This window comes from Malaclemys terrapin, chromosome 2 (assembly GCF_027887155.1).
Source record: "Malaclemys terrapin pileata isolate rMalTer1 chromosome 2, rMalTer1.hap1, whole genome shotgun sequence".
Taxonomy (NCBI): Eukaryota; Metazoa; Chordata; order Testudines; family Emydidae; genus Malaclemys; species Malaclemys terrapin.
The window spans coordinates 210,076,888-210,099,595 of NC_071506.1; the positions used below are offsets into that span (position 1 = coordinate 210,076,888).

At 42.9% G+C, this 22,708-nt stretch overlaps 1 protein-coding gene across 1 annotated transcript in view; it reads right to left on the minus strand.

Annotated features, from left to right (window-relative positions):
- Positions 1-22,708, minus strand: part of LOC128831314 (collagen alpha-6(VI) chain-like) — a 96,399-nt gene that overhangs the window by 25,012 nt on the left and 48,679 nt on the right. Inside the window, exons 18-28 of the mRNA XM_054017626.1 lie at positions 20,373-20,435; positions 16,238-16,303; positions 14,475-14,528; positions 13,232-13,267; positions 11,467-11,529; positions 8,892-8,954; positions 7,038-7,100; positions 5,815-5,877; positions 5,563-5,613; positions 3,914-3,949; positions 804-866 (exon numbers count right to left, since the gene is read on the minus strand). Coding sequence (XP_053873601.1) covers positions 804-866; positions 3,914-3,949; positions 5,563-5,613; positions 5,815-5,877; positions 7,038-7,100; positions 8,892-8,954; positions 11,467-11,529; positions 13,232-13,267; positions 14,475-14,528; positions 16,238-16,303; positions 20,373-20,435 — 621 coding nt within the window. The remainder of the gene's footprint in view (positions 1-803; positions 867-3,913; positions 3,950-5,562; positions 5,614-5,814; positions 5,878-7,037; positions 7,101-8,891; positions 8,955-11,466; positions 11,530-13,231; positions 13,268-14,474; positions 14,529-16,237; positions 16,304-20,372; positions 20,436-22,708) is intronic.

Here is a 22,708-nt window from a genome sequence, read left to right on the forward strand (position 1 = left end):
CAGCTCTGTGCTACACCAGTCTTCCAGTGTAAATTATTCAGGTTGCCATTGGTCATAAGAACAAGAAAACGGTTACACTGGGTCAGGCCAATGGTCCATCTAGCCCAGTATTTGGACTTCTGGCAGTGGCCCATGCCAGGTGCCCCAGAGGGAATGAACAGAACAGGTAATTATCAAGTGATTCATCCCATCCCCCATTCCCAGCTTCTGGCAAACGGAGGCTAGAGACATAATTCCTGCCAATCCTGGCTAATAGCCATTGATGGACCTATGCTCCATGAATTTATCTAGTTCTATGTCCAAAGACAGAGAAGGTGGGCGAGGTAATATCTTTTACTGGACCAACTTCTCTTGGTGAGAGAGATAAGCTTTCAAGCCACACAGAGCTCTTCTTCAGGTCTGGGAAAGCTACTCTCAGTGTCACAGAAATTGCATGGTGGAACAGATTGTTCAGCATAAGTAGTTAGCACATATTGTAAGGTAGTGGCCCATTAGACTGGTCCCAAGAGACAGACATGGCATCCAGCTATAGGCCACTAGAGGCCGCCTCTTGCACTAGGTTGATCTTCCATAGCTGGCTACACCAGTTTTAGACTTGCTAGTGGTGTACAAAGCAACTGCAACTGAGTGCGGGATCTGGACTATTGTGCTTACAACAGATGTAATACACATAAATTCAGCATGTTAAAAGATATCCATTTAAAACAGATTTCTATCACCTGGGCAGGAAAAATTACATGTGATTTCTGCATTAACAACAAGCCAATCTCAAGACAAATCAATATTCATAAAAAGGTGCTTGCCCTTTGTCCTTTGATTCCTATTGGTCCAAGTTCTCCTGGAAATCCTGTTTCTCCAATTTCACCCTAATTAATTGGATACAGCAAAATTAAAATGTGAAAATGGATATTCATTAAAACAAAAGTGTGAATAACTCAAGGAATGGTTCTTGCTGTTTATTCCTCCATTCATACATCTCGCTTTTCAGAGCGCAAAGACTGATATGAAATAGGAATATACAAAAATATATACAAGTAGCACTGTGTGTGGTCTCTCCCTCCCACCCACCCCCTGCACCAAAATGATTCTTTCAGAAAATACACATTTTGCTGAGTCAATGGGGAATATTTAAGTTCTTATTCTTTCCATATGGAAGTGTATGTCTATTTAATATGCTAACACTCTACTGCTGATGGTTTTTGTTAACATATAATGATCCTAAACGCAGACCCTGTGTGCCCTCCCCCCCAGCCTACCTTCACCCCAAATACCAGCTCCATAACTTGGAAGGATTCGATTTATATATGTAAATTTTGGTAAATGTTAATTTCTCTGTACATACACAAACTGACTAAAAACATATTTCCATCAATAACAGAAATTTACAGATAGGCAAAGTAAGAAAATTGCTGCTTGAGAACTTATTAGGGACTTCTCAGTATTGGGATGCAGACCTCAGCATACACTGCTCAGCCCCTGTGCACTGAAACCTTGTTGGTCTGACTGTGGTCACAGCCTCTGTGCCTGCAGCAATGCAAGGGGTGATTTGTCCCTAACCTAATTGCTTTGGAAATATATTGATTTTTTTTAGAGATGGACCCAAACTAAAGTCTGGATCTGAAACATGTCTGAACTTTGAGGAGACAAGTTCACAATGCAAACCCAGATAAGGATCCAAATTTCACAGCTGGTCTCTATCTTTACTATGGGCTGAACCAAAACCTGAGATCCTGTTTTGAATTTTTCAGCTCAGGCCCTTCTATAATTTAATTGGATGTTGTCCCAATACCATCTTTATTTTAGTTAAGGTTGTGGAAGCAGAGAAAGAACTGTCATGCATTGCATCCCCTTCCTGTCAGTTCTTTCTCTGCTTCCACAAGTTTTAATTAAATGAAGCAATTGATCAATATTGCATATTATTACTGTATAAGAGTCATAGAGGAGATGTAAGAACTTTTTATCTTTTTTAACATTATTTTTCATTGGTCCTTCCACTGAAAACTGTTTTGCACTGCTAAAATTAAAAAGAAGATATCAAAATGCTCTTTCTGCCAAGTTTATTTTGGCATCTACCTGTGAGAAAGTTTATAAACTACAGCACACCGCGCTGACTATTTTACTGTGTTAATTCCCAGTTGTGCAAGATTATTGGTGTGGACCAAATATCTCCTTACTACATTTAGACTCCCAGTACCAGACACTCAGCCCTCTCTGGCTCCTTTGAGCAGCTCAAAAGAGAACCAACTAGCTGGAGAGCTATCCTAATAGGGCTGTTGGACGATAACCCTAGAGCAGGAGAGTCCCCTGGTGGTATAAAGTGGAAGTAACTGGCAATATATCAGCTACTTCCCTCAGGACAGGGTGTTTGTCAGGGGAGCGCAAGATGTACGGTGGAGTATGGTCATGTTCTGGTGATCTCTGTCGGAGGAAATTATTCCTGTCAGTGCAGCAGAGGATAAAACAATCTGGCACCATTGACATCAATGGGAGAAGGATTGAGACCCTAGAGTAGCCCTTAGCCTGCTCCTAGTTACCTTCGGACACAACTGATCAGAAGAGTAGAAAGGTGGCATAAAGTCATCTTTCCTCACCCTGATTCAACTCTAGAGCAATTAAAGTATCAACAGAAACACATTCTGCAGTGAAAACAAAAGAATGGAAGAAACAACTTGTCTTTTTACCTTAAAGTGACTAGTTAGGCCTACAGGTTCCCCATGTATTCTTTCTGGTTTTATATATTCTCCCTCAAAGAAGCTACGTCAGCAGTACATGACTTTTGGTGTTTGGTTTTACAATTGCAAACAACTGCTAATAGTTAAGGATGAGCATGTCAGACTTGCTTTCAGGGCTGACGTTTAAAAAAACTGGAGCCTTTTAATATGTCAGAATGGGTAATTTCTCCCCAAAATGTGTAATTTTAATAATTTAATCAGCCATGTACTACTATACATTACAGGTTGAAAAATAATGTTTGTGTAATTCAGGAGATGAGGCAATGAATTTAGTTGGTCTATACGTCGATATCAGCATATTTTCACCATCACTTACGCAATACATTGATGTCATACTTCAGATGTAATGCACAGCACAAAAGTCTAGTTAATAGTGTATTTTTCATACACATAGCTTCAATAGACTATGTATATCACACACAGCTTCATATACAACACTACAAGACAAAATGCAGAAGTGTGACTAAGGCTGTGCAAGATATTATCTGGGGATTTTTTCTGGCACTTTGTTTGGATAACTGTGCTTTGTAACCGCTGACACTATCTGTTACCTGCTCCACGTTACTGACAGGAAGAAGTGGGACACAGACTCCTAAACCAGCAGGCACAACACATAGCTATTCCTAGATTTAGAGAATCATGTCCCAGAGGCTCATAGACTTTAAGGTCAGAAGGGACCATTATGATCTTCTTGTCTGACCTCCTGCACAACGCAGGCCACAGAATCTCACCCACCCACTCCTGTAACAAACCCCTGACCTATGTCTGAGCTATTGAAGTCCTCAACTTGTGGTTTAAGCACATCTCTAAATGTAAGATTTGACTTCACCAACAATATTAGAAATGACACACTAATTAAAATTGATAACATTTAAAAAACGGTTTAAAATTTCCAAGCAGTAAGGTGAGCAGACAAGAATTTTTTTAACCCTTTAGTATCAAAGAATTTCAGATGTTGACAGATAAATCAGAACTTTCTTCCCATGAAACATCAAGAATGTTTCTTTTATTCTACCATTGAAACTTATTTCCATCCTTAAAGTCTCCACTCTTTTATCTTGATTTTATGCCAATATAATTGTTAACTGCAGCAGAGTTCTGTTGGTGCAAAAGTGGTGTAATGGAGGGGAGACTCAAGTCTATTGATCAGAAAGCTACAACATTAATGTGAAGTACGATACCTTCTGTTCAATATCTCCGGTGAATCCTTTTTGTCCCTGTTATTTACAGTAAATAAGATAAAATCATCATCACATTGATATTTCTACTGAGTTTTTTCTACTATATTTGACTTTTCAGAATCAGACACATAACCCAATAAATAATAAGCAGTGAAACTGGCAATGTGCTGGAAAACAGTATTATTGTTGCTATCTATTATTTTTTGAGGTGCTAACATGGATTGTACAAAATGCAGAAGACGACACTGCCCTGATGCAAGAAGCTTATAATATAAGAGGAATGATACAATTGATGCATAAAGGGCCAGATCCAACTCCTGTTTGAGTCAATGAAAAGACTGCCGTTGATTTAATGGGAGTTGGATTGCACCCAAAATACCTCTGCAGACCAGGAAGTTTAGAGCCCAATCCTGCTATGTGCTGGTTACCCTAAATTCCCAATGGGAGCACCTTTCTGGATTAAGTCCTTAGAACACATGAAGCATGTGGGGAGGGGGAATGGCAAGAGGCACAGTAGGGGTGTGACAGCATGTTACTAAAGTGGGATAAGCTTGCCAGAAGAAGGGAGTTTAAGGTGAGGTTTGCATTAATAGGGTTAAAAGACATGGATGGAGAAGTTCAGGGAGTCTAGTAGTAGTTACCCAGGACAAAAGCGTTCTGTTCTCCTTTATTTTATTCAGACGTATATCATTTAAAATATATATATAAAGAAGCACTGTACTTTACTGGGCTATTCATGTGCTCCTAATTGCATTGATAAATTAAAAAGAAGTGACTATGTAAAGATGAAATACTCCAGGATAACTTTACTCGTTTTTCCTAAACACAGACAGAAACTGTACAGTGAACGGGCACTGGCTAGGCTGTCTGGCATCTGTGGCTATGACAGAAAGATTAGATATATCAAAATATTAGACCTCACAGTTCAGAGTAGAGGGGACTGGAAGCATTTCTTGGAATAAATCAGAACTATTCTCTGATTAGTTTTAGTGCAGCAGAATTTTTTCTCTCATTTCAAAAGAAGGTTTGTAAATAATGATATATGTAAATGTGAACTTATTTAACTGTAAGATGTATCTAAGCTATATAAAATATATCTACGGAAGGACATATAATCTGATTCTATCCCGCTCCTGCACCCTTCAGGTGTTGCTTGTCTTTTTAGACTGGAAGCCCTTCAGGGCAGCAACAATATCTTCCTGAGTGTGGACAGCATTAAAATATTGTTACAATAACAACAACAATATTAAAATAATGCTCCAATAAATAATTAGGGTTATTATTACTATTATATTTTATCTTTTACTCTAATTTTAAGAGTTTATAACTTATTTTCTAACGTTTATACGTTGCCATAGGCACACATGGCAATTGATAGACAAATAAAAACAACAATCCCCCCCCACCCCACCCAATGACTTTACAACCTATGGCCCTAATCTTATAATATGATCTGTACGGTGGATTTTTATGGAGCCCCTGCAAAGTTAATGGGTGCAGAAGTCTGCTTCTGTGGATCAGATTGCAGGATTTACAGTCAGAAATGATAATGGAACAACTTTTTTTTTTCCCCTGCAGTTTTCGCTCTCACTAAAATAATGTAAAAACAAGTTAAGAGTTTCCATTTCTTTTTCCTTTTTCATATTTACCTTTGCTCCTTTCTTTCCTGGTTCACCATATCTATCAGCACCATTGTCTCCCTGTAAATAGAGCATTATATTTAAATCATCTGTTTTTTCCGTCAGTGCTTTACTCCAGCTATTAATGTCTATATTAATTCTAAGTGTCTATGTAGCAACCCAAATATGAGGAGGACAGAGAGAAGCGACAGGATTGGCAATTTATAAATTAAGAACTAGCTTTTGGCCACACACTGCCCATGGAGAGAATAAAACACAAACCTGAATTCCCCGTTGACCTGGTGGCCCTCTCTGTCCTTTCTCTCCAGGATCACCATATTCTCCCTGTTAAATGCAATTAATATGAGCTGAGACTTGTAAGTAATATCTTTTAAACCCACAGAGCCTGATTAAGCTTTCTATCCAACTGATTTTAAGAATACTGTAGAAGCTACAATCCAAAGGTTTAATAAAGATAAACAGTAAAGCTCACTTAATTACTTACGATTAAGGCTGCATGTCTGTCATGGAGATCACGGAAGTCAGATACCATGACTTTCTGTGACCTCTGTGACTTCTGCAGTAGACAGTGCAGCTGGCTCAGGGGTGTGTGGGAAGGGGCTCAGGCTGGGGCAGGGGGTTGGGGTGTGGGGTGGTGCTTACTTCGGCGTGGGGGTGCTCCCTGGCTCTCACCAGCATGTCCCTGCAGCTTCTAGGCAGAGGGACATGGGGGCTCCACATGCTGCCCATGCCCGCAGGTACTGCCCCAGCAGCTCCCATTGGCTGTGGTTCCCAGCCAATGGGAGCTGTGGAGCCAGCGCTTGTGGCGGGAGCAGCGCATAGAGTCTGCCTGGCCGCCCCTCCCCCTACGAGTTGCAGGGAGCTGCCTGTCAGAGCCAGGCAGGGAGCCTACAGCGTGGCCAACCCTCTCCCCCAGTGCCAGTGGGGATCACAGGCCACGCACCGCCGCCCGCCTCCCCTCTTCCCCCCCCCAGCACTAATGGGGGTCCCGGGCTGTGCGCCTCCACCTCCCACAACACCAGCAGCGGTCCTGGGCCGTGTGCCACCACCACCACCCGTGTCCCCCTCAGCTCCAGCGGGGGAGCCGGGCCACCCCCATCCCAGCACCCACAGCCTCCCCCCAGCCCGCCCCCCAGAGCGCCGGGGCACCCCCGGAGCAAGTTTTAGTTAGGAGTGTATAGTAAAAGTCATGGACAGGTCACGGGCTGTGAATTTTTGTTTACTGCCCATGACCTGTGCATGACTTACTAAAAATACCCATGACTGAAACGTAGCCATACTTATGATTATGCACTGCCCTTGGACTGTGCATACAGCTGCCACTCAGATCAAAGACCTATAGTCATTTAAAAAAAAAAAAAAACCTGCCATTGACTTTTGCCTGAATGATTTTTTCAGGAGCAGTCTCAAAGGCAAGATCTTCAGGTGGGAACAAACAAATTAACGTTTAAAACAACAACAATAGTTAAAGGAATGAAACCTACTTTATTTCCTCTCATCCCAGGACTGCCAGGACTCCCTTTTGGACCTGCAACTCCCAGTTCACACTGAAATTAAATGAACATAAGATATCTAGTGAGAATTTGGAAAAAAACCCAAACAAATCACTTTGCTTCTTTTTGCAACTTGTAACAACCATATAATGATGTTCAATGGCTCAGCTTCAACAAACACCACCACATTAGCACTTCATGTAGAATGACAAGAATCTAGTCTTAACTGTGCCACCTGTGCTTTTCCTGTAGATATCTGGCAGGCAGCAAAAGCAGTCAACATCAATAACATTTAGATTCATTGCTTCAAGTATTCATTGCTTCAAACGTTTATTTTCCTACCAGCATGGCAGCAACAGTGTACAAGATGAAGGCCATTCACTAGTTTGACTGGTACAGAACATTTTTTCAGTATCCATCAAACGTTGCTTTCTCAATTCCAGACAAATAGAGACGTGTCTATAAAGTGATTATACTGTAGACTTAAAACCTATTCTTCGTTCATAAAAAAATAATCCAGACAAAGTTACTACTGGCTTCTCATCCACACAGTCTCCATATTAGTCATATATAAACAAAAAGGCCTAATTCGGTCTTTAGTTACATGGATACAATCTCCACTGCTTTGTATCAGGTTTATATGGATCATATTGATTTCAATGGGAGTTCCCCACTCCCATCATAAACAGAAGCAGAATTTTGTCTCACTTTTTTATTTTGTCACAGTGGCCACATCTTCCGAACACAAATCTACCCAAACAACATATATGGCTTGAAGGAAGTTTACACGAGAGAATCAGGAGAAGACCCATTGTTAGCTTCAGGAAACTCCCTAATACAGTTTCTTCTATTGTTGAAACTCGGTGTGTCTAGCTCTTTCAGTGCAATGGTTTTCCAGAGACTCTGGTCACAAGAAAGGTGGCAACTTGTCAGAAATAAAGACTATCCTGGAAGAAATTAGGGATCTAGCCTCTCTATATGGTAAATTGACTGTAAATACTTTGGAAACATGTAAAATATAGCTGCTCAGTTAAGATGCAAAGTGCCAAATACAAAAAAGCAAAGAGAGCAACAGAATCATCAGCCATTTCTTTTAGACAGTACTGCCAAGAGAAAGGCAAGTATGGCAACTAAGCAAATATAAATGTTAGGTGAGATTTTTAAAAGTACTCAGCACTGGCCTACATCTCATCCCAATGGGAATTTCCCCCCCCAACGTTTGAAAAACCCAGCCTAGAAAAATCAAACTGATAATTGCTCCGCCTGCCAAATGGAGAGCAGGAAGAAGATTTGGATAGCTTTCTTGTTAAATTATCTAGTAGATGGGTCCAGATTCGGTGGCTGTACCGTGGTTCAGACTCAGTGGTGCAGTTTCTGTGACTGTCAAGGTACCAGCTACAACTATGAGACTCAGGAAGCTGTATGTCATTTAATAAAACACTATCATAAAGCAAAAGTTCTGTTATTTTCTAACTCTCGAGTAGTTCATTTTACAAGCTTAAAACCATTATTTTAATCAATGTTTTGCAATATTTATGCAAACCCACACACACACGCTCCTGTACCCTTAAATAAACTGGTGGGTCATGTTAGAATATAAACAAATTGTTATATAGCTATTGCAGATTTTTTTTCTTAGAATGTAAAACAGTTTAGCATTGCTCTGAAATGTTTAAAATTCCTTTAGCCCCTTACGAATACATTTCTCTCTGACAGGGTATCATGATACACTGCACAGGAATTTTGAAACAAAGAATGCAGTAAAACAGCAGTAAAAATGAAGTCTCCCACTGGTTACACACACAGTGAGTAGAACACTAAGTGAACTTCACACAGTATTTTTACCTGAAGACCTTTATTTCCTTCACTTCCTTTCTCTCCTTTCACACCTTTAATCCCTTTTTGTCCCTAGAAGGTATGTTAGATGACAGAAAATCCAGTTAATACACAAATGCATATATTACAAACAGAAATATTAAATACCCTGTCTTAAGAAATAACACCATGTAGCTCTTTATATAGGTGTTATGTCTTGAAAGTGCTCTTAAAACACCACCTGATTCATCCTTATATCATCACTATGTGATGGGTATTCTCCCCATTTTACATATGGGGAAACAAAGATTCAGGGGCACAGCTACTCTCCAGCTGCATAGGTGGGGCTGGGGGAGGGGGGGGGAGATGGAGCAGGGAGGACTAGGGAGATCTGTAGGGGGAAGGATGGGAGGAATCCTGTCCAGATGGTAAGATACACTCAAGGGAGGCTGCTAAGATGTCAGCAAAGGTCTCTGGTGGCACCAGGACCCCCCCCCCACCAATGCAAAACACAAAGCATTAAAAATGTAAAGAAAAAGTAACCAGTGAGTTCTAGCACACACAGCTACAGACACTGGGTTCCCATAGCAGACAGTCAGCCAAGAACAGGAGTTCAGCTGCCCCCAGTTCCTTCCTGCTGAAGAGGTCCAGGTGCACGCAAGAACATAAGAAGGGACATGCTGGGTCAGACCAATGGTCCATCCAGCCCAGTATTCTGTCGTCCAACAGTGGCCAATACCAGATGCCCCAAAGGGAATGAGCAGAACAAGGCAAAGATCAAGTGATCCATCCCCTGACATCCAGTCCCAGCATCTGGCAGTCTGGGGCAATTTGGAGGGGATGTGTAGCGGGGTGGTCACCTGCTCCGGCCCTGAAAGGGTTACAGTCAGACCTGGGAGAGGGCGGGGGCTGCGAGCCAAAGACTAGGCTGATGGGGAAGGCAGCCACAGCTGGGGCCACACCCAAATCAGGCCACAGCTGGCCCTATAAAAGTCTGTGGGCCAGGAGCTCAGGCAGCCTCTCTAGCTGTGGAGAGAGGTGGGCCTGGCTGCTTGGGAGCTCAGCAGGGTACCTGGAGTGGAGCAGGGCTGGGGAAAGGCTAGAGAAGCTGGGGAGCTCCAGGCTGGAAAACCCCACAGCCTGCAGGCCTTGCTGAAGGCCTGAAGCAGGTTCTGGGGTTGCAGAGGGGCAGCCCGGGGTAGGCAAAGGCAGCAGGTCCAAATCCCCCCTTGCTGATAATGAGTGGTTCACAGACTGCAGTCCGTCCCAGTGAGCGTGGGATAGATGGTGATTGGCAGTAGCCCCTGAGGCAAGGTGGGGATAGATGGTTGGGGGTTCCCTGGGATGGAGAGACCCAGAGACTGGGGGTACTGCCAGGGAGCAGCACCCAAGGTAAAGGGACACCAGGAGGGATATGGGGGCCTGAGGCACGTGGGATAGCGGCTGGCAGAGGGCGCTCCAAAGCTGGAAAAGCTAATTCCCTGGACAACCAGCAGGAGGCACTGCGCTGGTGAGTCATCGCCTTGCCACAGGATGCGAGAGGCTTGCTGAGAAGGATGCGGATTCACACCCATGGGATGGCCCTCTGGTGCGGCAGCCCCCCCAGGTGTTAGCTTCAAGGAAATCCCCAATATAGTTTCTTCAATTTGCAGCCTCCAAGAATGAATCTATATCCATATTTACAATACAGGGATCTAAAACATGTCTAAAATCACACGGGGCCAGATTGTGAATCCCTTACTCACTCTGGTTCCACAAGCTATTTCACTGGATTACTCATCAACATGAGGAAGAGGCTTCCAATCTGGGCCACAGAAAACTGTGGTCAGAAGTCCAGATCTAGATAGGAGGCATACTTGGGCAGTATTTGCTCAACAGAAGGGCAGGACTGGAACATCAGAGGTATTGCAAGCCACGAAAGGCAGAGCTGTGTGGGGAAGTTTGCACTGTGTCTGCCTTACTATGCTATGCCCGACTCAAGCCAATGCTGCCAGTGCTTCACAGCCACCAACAATATATTCACTGACATGTTGGCTGTGCTTTATAGAATCATAGAACTGGTAGGGACCACGAGAGGTAATTTAGTCCAGTTCCCTGCACTCAAGGCAGGACTAAGCTTTGTGTGAGTATGGACACTGGGTTATATGATTTTTGGACATAGACTATTTCATTTCTCCTTTGTATTTCAAGTCCTCCTCCTTCTCGAAAATACCTAGATCAGCGGTTCTCAAACTCTGGGGGTCACCAGGGCTGGTATTAGACTTGCCGGGGCCTGGGGCCAAAGCCCCATTGCCCAGGGCCAAAGCCCAAAGCCCACCACCCGTGGTCAAAGCCAAAGCCTGAGGGCTGCAGCCCTGGGTGGCAGGGCCCAGGTTATAGGCCCCCCGCCTAGGACAGAAGTCCAAGGGCTTCAGTTTTGCCCCCACCAGGCTTTGGCATTGGCCCCCACACCTAGGGCAGTGGGGCTCATGTGGGCTCAGGCTTCAATCCCCCCTCCTAGGGTCGTGTAGTAATTTTTGTTGTCAGAAGGGGGGGGCTCACAGTGCAATGAAGTTTGAGAACTCCTGACCTAGATGAATATTCATGTTAAGATGTTAATATTCACCTGGGATCCTGGAAATCCTGGTTCTCCTGGAAAGCCCGTCAAACCAGGAGCTCCTTTCTCCCCCTGTATTAAGAGACAGAATCTTGTAACAATTTTTTCAAGTGATCATAACAGTGACTGATCTGCCTGGAGAACAGTATGATATTTTCAATTTCTAATACCATTTATTTGGCATTTGAACACCTTTTTTCTTTTCATTAAGTGATGTTTCTCTAAAGAGTCAGCATTTAGATCAAATTACATTTTTTTAGCATAGTGTCTTCACAGACTATTAAAAATATGGTAGGATATGCTGATAAAGTTGGTCGTTGCAACGCATGGATTTAAAAAATTGTTTGTTTTTAAAATCCAGAAATTAAGTGAAGCTCATTTATTGCCACAAAGCACGCTGAGCTTATAACCAAGGCAGCTGTTATAAGACAAAATGCCTGAAACATGGTTTTTGAGACATGGTTTTTCAGTTTAGCAGTTGGACAGTACTTTGCCATACAATTGTGCATAACTGAGGGAGAGTGCAAGGAGCCTCCTGCCCACGTTTTACCCTTTAGGGGCACATCACAATTACAACTCTGCACTCACCTCAGCCCAAGGACTCAGTGAGGCTACCACATCTATAGACCTCAAAGAGGCAAGCAGAATGTGCATGTCTTCTGGATTCTATCCCATACTGCTTCTAACATGGGGCAGTGCCTATACAATGCAATCCAGTACTAGGTACTGTGCAACATAATGTGTCTTGATCTTTGTTTAAAGAGCAAAAAGTATTTTGTAAAGGAATGTTACCAGGTTAAAAATCTTCTTGAAACAAACACACTTCTAATATCTCAGATGATTAAAACTGAAAATATTTATTCTGGTTTATTTTCAGTTTTTCATTTCTCTGCCTTTGACAACAAAAATCTCAGTTTCACTTTTAGTGTCTCAGTGCTGATTGAACTGAAAACACTGCAGGGAAATGATTATTTTTGTTGCGATGGAAAATTATGGAAACTTTTTTATTGCTCTCAGGTTTTGTAAAAACTTCTTGTCACAAGATCTCATTTAGATTCAAGTTTGACTTGACAATGTCCTTCAAATAAAATATTATGCATCCATGATCTTTCACTATTAATTCTCTACAGTGCCATATTTTGTACAATTTGGATTTTTATGGTGCTCGTTATAGTATGAGGGTCTGATCCCGCTCAGCTCATACTTGCAAGCCTAGATTCAATAGTCCAAGTCTATTCAGCAAAGTATCTCAGCACAGGCTTACTCAGTACAATGACATTCCACGACTGTCACCTAGACTGAAGCCTAGAATGTCTGTACACTCAGTGTGAAGAGATGAAAACAAGTACAGGTATGGCTGAAAGCTCCTTTTGTTTATACTAGCACCAGGTTCAATCATCACTTGAATGGTAACAGACTGCCAATCCCATCTTGAAGTTCCCAGCCATTTGGGGCCTTTTTTTAAAAAAAACCCACACAGACAACTATGGATTACACTGAGGCAACAGCATGGGCTTTCAGCATGGGTTCTCATGAATGGGACTAGTTCTTCAATGGGACTTGAAGCATACACATTGCTGAACTAGGACCCACAAGTAGTATCACTGAACAAACTGAGATTAATTGCATGAGTAAGGCAAACAGGATTTGTCCTTTATGTTATATGCTATAACAAATTTAAAATAAATATTGGACTCTCTCTGCAAATATTTTAGAAGGCAGGAAAGCTCCCACGTTAGTTCTACTGTAGATATGGGAAATTAAGGAAACCTACCTGTGGACCTGGTGTTCCTCTTTGACCTTTTGCTCCCTGACACAAGACAAGATAGTTGTTTGTTAGACATCTGTTAGACCCCAGTTATATCTCTCAATTAAATGACAAACAGTAGAGAAGCTGTGGCAACTGTCAATTTTTTTTCCAGATAATTTGATGTTCACACAATGCTTTACTACGTGCTCAAGTTACTGTACATGCTAGAACAGTGATTGAGAGCAAAGCAAATGCGAAAGTTATTATGGATGTGTCAGGATATTACTTTGCTATCACTTTTGCTTACTGCTCACACACTTCCTGCTGTGCCAAGAGAAGGACTAAAACATTCATGCCCTGTCCGCCCTGGCAAAACAGATGTGTTTATAACATTGGTTTTGGCAGTAGAGCTTAAAGACATTTCCCACCAAGCAGAGAGAAAGGTTCCCACCTCTTTAGTCTGTTCTTATTGGTAACTGTCTATGACAGAGTGCTAGGCAAGAAAGGCCGAGTCAGCACTCTGTTCACAGCAGCTCCAATCAAGCAAGGCAGAATGGAGCTGATTAAGCACAGCTGTGCCTAATTTGTGGGTGGGGAAGGGCAGAAAGGCTAATTAAGCCCTTAGGCAGAGCCCACAAATAGGTACAGAAAGGAAGTGGAAAGGGGGAAGCAAGCAGAAGAGAGATTGCGCTCCCCTGCTTGTTACAAGAGCTGTATGTATTATGAAGGTGGTGGGAATCCATTTGTAAATAAACTGCACAAGGTGTTGAACCAGCACAAGGATCTCTGAGTAGTTTGTAGACAGGGATAGAGGTAGGAGCCTGGTGATCCTGCTACACTGCCACACCAGAAGAAAGAGTACGTTAATGCAAATCCTTATCTTTGTAGAATTTCTTTTTCTTTGGAAGCAGAGAAGTGAAGTCATCAGCAAGCATTGGGGGACAGAAACTGGGCAGTATTGCAGTAGGTTCCAAATTTGAAAGAAATGAGGAAGCTATTTTGTCTCTGATAGTCAGTCAGTTGTGTTGGATAGTCCTATTCAGGAGGAAAGAGTTTGCCTGGAATCAGAGGCTATTGCTACGGTTAATTTTTTCAGGGCAATCTATCAGAGATTTATTTATCTCATCTTCCTACAGTGAATGGAGGCTGACCGACCGATCGATCGATCAAGGTTAAATTTATGGACTCTGAGATCATTCTTTCTACCTTGGATTAATTACAAGCATTTCCTTTGCATATTTAGTCTCCTTGTCTATATGGTTCTTACTGTGGTTCTCTGAGAGCCTGGTGACCCCGGTGAGCCCATTGGTCCTCTTTCACCCTGTAAATGAGAAATTTAATTTCATGTTATCTCAATTGTCACTCAAATTCCAAACGTTTTATATTTTTCCAGATTATTAAGCCATCTAGTCATGAACAATGGATATGCAAACCAATGGGAAAAATTTTTTTTCATAACACTTGGGCACACAACATCTGCAACTGCTTACCCCTGTCAGAATTAAGAACAGAAACATAGTATTTTAATTGCACAACTTCATCTATGCAACATTGTCAAAGAAATGCCATTGTGTTACAGTACATTTCATAAAGTAGTGCCATCAAAATAATCACTGATGTTGCCCTCAAATTATATTTGTCTGGAAGGTGCTGCATGTTTGTCATTACAGTTACCATTCTGTTTTGTCTATCAAAACTGATCTCCTGCATACTGTGCAGATAATCCAAGTCTTGTACTGGTGCTCCATAACTGCTCTACAGTGAAATCAATTGAAGTTCAGGGGGGATTGGCACCTTCTGGGGGGTGCTGGGCACTGTGTAGTATTGGGCCCATAAATAGTTCTAAGTACTTTCCCCGCACACACACTTTGCAAGATTTTCTGTGGAAGTTCATTAATTTACTACAAGAAAGGTTTTAAAAACAATAATAATAATAAATAATAATAGATATGCCACAGATGACAGTAGGTATGATTATTCATCATATATCCACACCTTGGTTATTTTTCATCTCTTTAAAAAAATGTAAGACCACTTCCAAAGCCGGACCGCAGAGTGCAGATTCATGGATCTCAAATCACCCATAAGGCTAGAATCAGAGAACCATAGAAATGTAGGACTGGAAGGGACTTCAGCAGATCATCAAATCCAGCCCCCTGTGCTGAGGCAGGACAAAGTAAACCTAGACCATTCATGACAAGTAACCTCCAGTGATGCGGATTCCACAACCTCCCTTGGAAGCCTATGCCAGAGCTTAGCTGCCTTTACAGTTGGAAAGTTTTTCTTGAGATTCCACCTAAACCTCCCTTGCTACAGATTAAGCCCATTATTTCGTGTCCCATCTTCAGTGGACCTGGAGAACAACTGATGGTCATCATGTTAAGGGCTGTTGTAAACAGATTTGAAGACTTATCAGGTCCCTCCCTCAGTCTTCTTTTCTCAAGACTAAATATGCCCAGGTTGTTTAACCTTTCCTTGTAGGTCAGGTTTTCGGAACCTTTCATCATTTTTGTTGCCCTCATCTGGACTCCCTCCAATTCATCCATATCTTTCTACCTAGAAAGGAACAGAGTACTTGAATTGAGGCCTCGCCAAGGCGGAGTAGAAAGGAACAATTACCTCCGGTGTCTTCCATACAAGTCTCCTGTAAATACATCCCAGAATATTAGCCTTTTTTGCAGCTGCATCATATTATTGATTCATGTTCAATTTGTGATCCACTATAACCCCAGAACCTTTTCAGCAGTGCTACTACCTAGCTAGTTATTCCCTATTTTATAGTGGTGCATTTGACTTCTCCTTCCCAAGTGTGGTACTTTGCACTTGTCTTTATTGAATGTCATCTTGTTGATTTCTGATGTATTGTGTGGTATAAAATTAGGAACGATAGAATTGTCATACTATTTTTAACAGCCTTGGTTATCAATGGATTACTTTTAATTTGCTCTATATAGCTATATTTTAAAGGATTGTAGGTTAGTATTTGAAACAATGTACAGTAAGCAAAGTCACATATTTCTAAATAGTTACCTGTCTTCCCTGTTCTCCTTTTGAACCTTTCGACCCTTTGATGTCATTGTCCAATCCAGGGTTACCCTAAACAAAGACACAAAGTTAAGTACATTTATTTCCCATGGGAGCTGATGGCACTTAATATCTCACAGTAGATGCTCAGCCCCTTGCGGCAAGGGGCCCTGAAAAAAGAATGGGAAAACGCGGCTGGAGTTAACCGTTTGTTAGGCTATTAATCTTTGTTAGACATATCAGCCTTTACACAATATTGATAAAATATTTGTAGTTTTTGTTTTTATGAAATCACAGTGTTGTGACACTTCACAGAATCTAGGATACACTGGGTAGACAAAAGGGACATTAAGAGTCATTATTCTACTCTCAGGACTAGACAGAATTCCCACTTGATTCAGTGGAAGTCCTGTGTGGGCACTGCAGCTCGAAGGGAGCATATGGCACTGAGGCTGGGTCTACACTACCCGCCTGAATCGGCGGGTAGAAATCGACCTCTCGGGGATCGATTTATCGCGTCCCATTGGGACGCGACAATCGATCCCCGAATCGATGCTCTTACTCCACCAGCAGAGGTGGGAGTAAGCGCCATCGACGGGAAGCCGCAGAGGTCGATTTTGCCGCCGTCCCTACAGCGGGGTAAGTTGGCTGCGATACGTCGAATTCAGCTACGCTATTCGCGTAGCTGAATTTGCATATCTTAAATCGACCCCCCCCTGTAGTGTAGATGTAGCCTTAGTCTTGGTGTTGGGGCAAACTTTAACCACAAGGGCACCCTTAAAAAAACATGAAAAAACTAAAAACTCAGTATTAGAAATGTCACAGGTGACACTGCACTCTTTGAACACACTGGAAGTACAGGGCAGCCCTGCCGCCTTCTCCTGGTGTTTTCTCCTCCTCACCAACTACAACATCTGTCCTTTTATAGTGATTTCCACAGCGATGTTGCTTGGTCAGGCCCTCATCACACCCAGGGGTGGCTCTATGTATTTTGCCACCCCAAGCACGGTAGGCAGGCTGCCTTCGGCGGCATGCCTGCGGGAGGTCCCCGGTCCCGCGGCTTCAGCATACCTGCTGCCGAATTGCCGCTGAAACCACGGGACCGACAGACCTCTCGCAGGCATGCCGCCGAAGGCAGCCTGACTACCATCCTCGTGGCAACCAGCAGGCCGCCTCCAGGGCTTGCCGCCCCAGGCACGTGCTTGGCGTGCTGGTGCCTGGAGCCGCCCCTGGTCACACCAGACAGAATGCATCTTCATTCCCTACTGATTTGATGAGGTCACTCCCCTCACTGGCTCCCCATCCACTTTGGCATCCTAGAATTCTGCATCTCCATATTTATTCAAGCTTGTCAATGTGTCCTGCCCTCACCCCTATCCCACTTGTTTGCTCATGTGTCAGCTTCTCACACAACCACCTCAGCGCCTTTTTCCATGAAGCCCCTATGCAACCTCCATGAGACCATTGGCAAGCCTTCTACCTTGTTCCTCTTTCCCCCTTGAAGTCCCACTTTTGCCAAGCCGTTTACAGTGCATCTAACTGACTTGAATTTAAAGACATCACTGTTCGTTGTTTCCTTTCCCATTCCCCTAACTTCTGCCTGCCAGTCTGCCTCTAGCCTTTGACTGTGAGCTCCTTGGAGCAGGGACCACCTCTATTAGAATGTCAGAAGTCCTTAAATTGTGGGTGCTACTATAAATTAATAGTAATAATTATAACAACGACAAACAACTGATTGGAATTAGATGAGAAATACATTATCTTCAGCTGAATCCGCTGAGTCCTGGAGCTAATTCAAGATATGAACAAACAGGAAATACAACGTATTTGTAATATTTCCCCTCCATTTCTCATATTCTATTTGTGATGGTTGCATTCCTAATTTTCACCTGGCCCAGCAATGCTATACCTGACCAATAAGTACTACAACGATTAGCAGCTAGGGCTGCAGCATTTCATGACATATGACACACCTTTCAGTGAAGTCAGACTCTCACAAGCTGGCCTGTGGACTATGACAGGTCACGCCCTCAGGGTATGCCACTCAAGGAGTGGAGTGAGAACTCTTTCAATTCCCTGAGAGGCACGCTACCATAAACATAAGAAAACACTGCAGTCCCTTTTCACACATTATGTAATTTCCATTCATCAATGTTCTCCTAAATATTATGTTCTGAAACAGAGGAATATTCTGGTTTATTTAAAAAACAAACCTCATCCTGAGCTGTACTTTTTTCTTCTGTTTTATAAGTAATCATTCAACAGTACAAGATCACCATCCAAAGGCTAAAGCCTACAATGGTCCTGATTCAAAAAAGTACCAGCACGCAGGAGGAATAGAGGTAAGTGCTCCCCACTCCAATTTACTCTCAATGGGAATTGACGGCACTTCATATCTCACAGTGGATGCTCAGCACCTTTCAGCACTGGGCCCTGAAAGAAGAATGGAAAAGACTGCAGGATTTAGCCCCATGTCATGTCTGACAAAGATTAATAGCCTACCAGCCTTTATACACTGCTTATCATCATGGTATCTTTGCCTAGGGCAATACCATTACATACTGGTGTAGGAATAAGCATAATTCATTCACTAGTGAATGGATACAAAGTCCCCACACAGAGAATATCATAAATCCACAGGATGTCCCATAGTACTGGATTTTTCTTGTAGGTCTCTCAGGCAACTGACAGATCTGCATAGCCACATGTAGACCAATTCATTGTCTTGAGATTAGGCATTTAAGGAGGGTCATGTGCATTTTTTGTTCCAGAAAGTATAGCATTTGGGATATCTTGGGCTCATGAAATGTCCCAGATGTACTAGTCTCAGATAAGGAATGTGAAAATAATTATTGTGAAAGGCTAAGATCTGCTAGGTTTATCTGATCTATTATCCTCATCGTTGGGATTACAGTACAATAGTCACGCACGTCTGTCCTAACATACCTTTGAAAGAATATCATATTACCATGCAGATCTGAACAGATGCTTTTACTCCCTGCAAGTTTATTCACTTTCTTGTGCACCATAAGTGAGGTTCCGAGATTAGATTCAAATCCTTAATGTTGTGATCCTAAGAGCACCCCAATGCCAAGGGGCCCTGTGGTATAGGACTAGGAGACCTGGCCAGCTCTCTGCACCTCACACACAATATTTGTCTAAAAAGCGTCTTGTAACATATCATTTGAAAACACCACACTGATGATTAATATCACTGTGAAATGTAAGTAATAACACTGTTTGTGAAATTATGGATACTCTCTGATATATTTTAGAATCGGTCAACAGACGAACAAGGCAAAACAGGTTTTTTCCAGACAAAGAAGAATGACCAATTCCTCTTGGGCTCAATTGCAAATCAAGACAGGTGTGACCAAGAACAAGGGGCTAATCATTTGCATGAAGGATCACAGGAAGATCATTTGGGCTTCCTGACTTTGAAAACAAAGATAAACTTTGAGGATATAAGCAACTGCTAAAGACTTTGGGGTATCCATCACCTAGGAGACAAGGGGGAGCAGCATGAAAAGTGGAACCTCTTGGCCCAGGAGGAAAGAGTAGCTGGAAACTGACTACAGGGGAGAAACCTGCTTAAACAATGATTGCAACTTGCTGAAATTAAGTTGTAGTCATTAGAAAGCAGGTTTTGTTTTGTTTGATTTGTCACTAAACTTGTCTCTTCTAGTCTTACTTATTATCACTTAAAGCTCTGTTCTTTGTTAATCAACTTATTCTTGTTTTATTACAAAACCATCTCAGCGCTCTGTATTAAACTGAAGGTTAAAAATCCCTCAGCCAAACTATCAGGCTCGTATGTGTTCTGCTCTTTGGAGGCAGCAAACCTGATAGTTGTGTGAGAATCCAGTGAGAAGATCTGGACACTGCAGCGGAGATGGTTTTGGGGAGATTCAGGACTGGAAGGGCTGTTGGCGTCACACTGCAAGGAGTAACCAGGCTGGTGGCAGCCAGGGTGAGGCCATTGTGCTGTGAGCAGGCTGCTGGTGCCAGGGCTTTGAGCCAAAGCTGCACAGCACAGAAGCACCCAGGGTGACACAACCTCTCCCTCCCTTACTGCTCTGGTTGAACCCCACGGAGTCATACATGTATAATATAGAATAGATTTGCACCTAGGAAAACTTACATGATCTCCTCGTAAGCCCCTCTCACCACGCTCACCAGGGAGTCCTCTTGGCCCTGGACTGCCCTGAAATCATAAAATGGCTGAGTGAGAATCTGAACATTTTCCTGCTGATGTTAACAAAACAAGAGACAGGAACAAGTCCCAGCATTTTAATACAGATTTTGAAACTCCCCAGGTTCAGGGTTGTTTGCATCCAGGATTTTGTTTAATCGATTATCAAGTCACCGGACTTCACAAAATACAGTTCCAGACTGTGGAGTTGATTCGGAACACCTCCGAGGACGGGGGAGGAAAATCCACTGAAGATACACAACTTCAGCTATGAGAATACCGTAGCTGAAGTCGATGCATCTTAGTTCGGCTTACCTCGCATCCTCACGGTGCAGGATCGACTGCCGCCGCTCCCCCGTCAACTCCGCTTCTGCCTCTCACCGTGGTGGAATTCCGGAGTCGACGGCAGAGCAATCGGGGATCGATTTATCGTGTCTACACTAAATGCGATAAAATCGATCCCCAATAGATCAATCACTACCCGCCGATCTGGCGGGTATTGAAGACGTACCCTTTGGTCTCTCCTCATATGAAGGCCATTCCATACCTTTAATCATCTTTGTTGCCCTTCTCTGAATCTTTTCCAGCTCCACTCTATCCTTTTTGAGAAGGGGTGACCAGAACTGGACATAGGATTCAAGGGAGGAGGGTGCACCACAGGTTTATATAATGGCATTATGATCTTTTCAGACTTTTTTTTTTTTTTTTAAACCTTTCCTGATAGCCTTTTTGACCACTGCTGCACAATGAGATGAAGTTTTCAGATAACTACCCAGGGTGATATGTGTAGTTGCAATTATTTTTTTACAATGTGCATTACTTTGTGCATATCAGTCTTGAATTTCATCTGCCATTTTGTTGCCCAAACACCCAGTATTGTGAGATCCCTTGGTAGTAACACTAATAATTTAGCAAGTGCCCTCAGAGTAAATACATGTCATGGACCAGATATTGCCATACTTTATTCACCGTGAGTTGTACCTTAATCCAATTAATCCCATTGGAGTCACTTGAGGAGTAAAGTAATTAATTTAAGAGGAGCAGAATCTGTTCCTCAACAAGCACAGTACAGAATCTGTGTTTTTTTTTAAACCCAGTTTGTTTTTATAATTATGTTCACTGAGTTACACAAGCCCCCTCTCTCCTCCCCACCCCGACATTTTATACCATTAAATGCTTTTGCTTTTCAGTTAATTAGTCTAAGTGTGAGACACACTCCAGGCAGTGGAAGATTTATCAAGCTTGTGTTTAGCACAATGTCACACACGCTGAGGTGCTCAATCAATAAATAAATAAAACTGCATTTAGAAGGCTGTAAAAATCAGCACTTTGCAAGTGGTTACGATGAATAACTGTATGCTCTGCACATTATCGGTTTCCCTAAAAACAGGGAGTACCCGCTTCAGTTAATCATAGTGAACTCTCAGAACCAGCCTGAGGTGAAACTATATTGAACTGATCAAATCTTGACATTGCTTTCAGCAGACTAACATTCAATTCCAGAGGAACCTGCTTGTAGAGAACCCCATGTAAGAAGGGATTGAACTGGGGCCACAGCCATTGGTATACAAGTTTACATAGCTCCATTAGTCCAAATCTTGCATAGTGAGAAATGGAAACCTGGCCACATCAATCAGTGCAAGCTCTGTAGTAGCGGGTGCAGCTCAGCTGTGTAGGCACCTGAGCCAGTTGCAGCTGAGGGTTCTATTTCTCAGCCCTGTGACAGGCTTTGCCTGCTTTGAAAAGTATTTTTTATTTCCTTTTACAAAAGCCACGTTGTACAACAAATCATGTCCATCTAGGTGCCTGATCATTCTGTTCTTTACTATAGTTTCAACCAAGTTGCCTGGTACTAAAGTTAGGCTTGCTGGCCTGTAATTGCCAGCATCGCCTCTGGAGCCTCTCTTAAAAATAAATAAATAAAATCGGCCTTGCATTAGCTACCCTCCAGTCATCTGGTCCTGGGTGCGGAAGTGTATTAGGAGTGGAGAAGAGGAAGAATAGGGGTTTGGGCTGCAATGAGGGGTGGATGGTAGGGCAGGCAGGGGATGTTGGAGACTCAGGTAAGGAAGGCATGGCATGCCCCAGCTATGCCAGAGCACCCCAACTCTCCTGCAGCCCCAGCTTTACCAGGGAACCCAACCCCTGTGTACTCCACAGCTCACCCAATGCACCCAGCCCCTTGAGCCCCAGCTCTGCCACTGCACACCATCCCCCCACACTCCCCTGCCCAAAGTCTTTGGGAGAAAAATCAGACACGTGAAGGCTTCCTGGGCAGTGAGGGG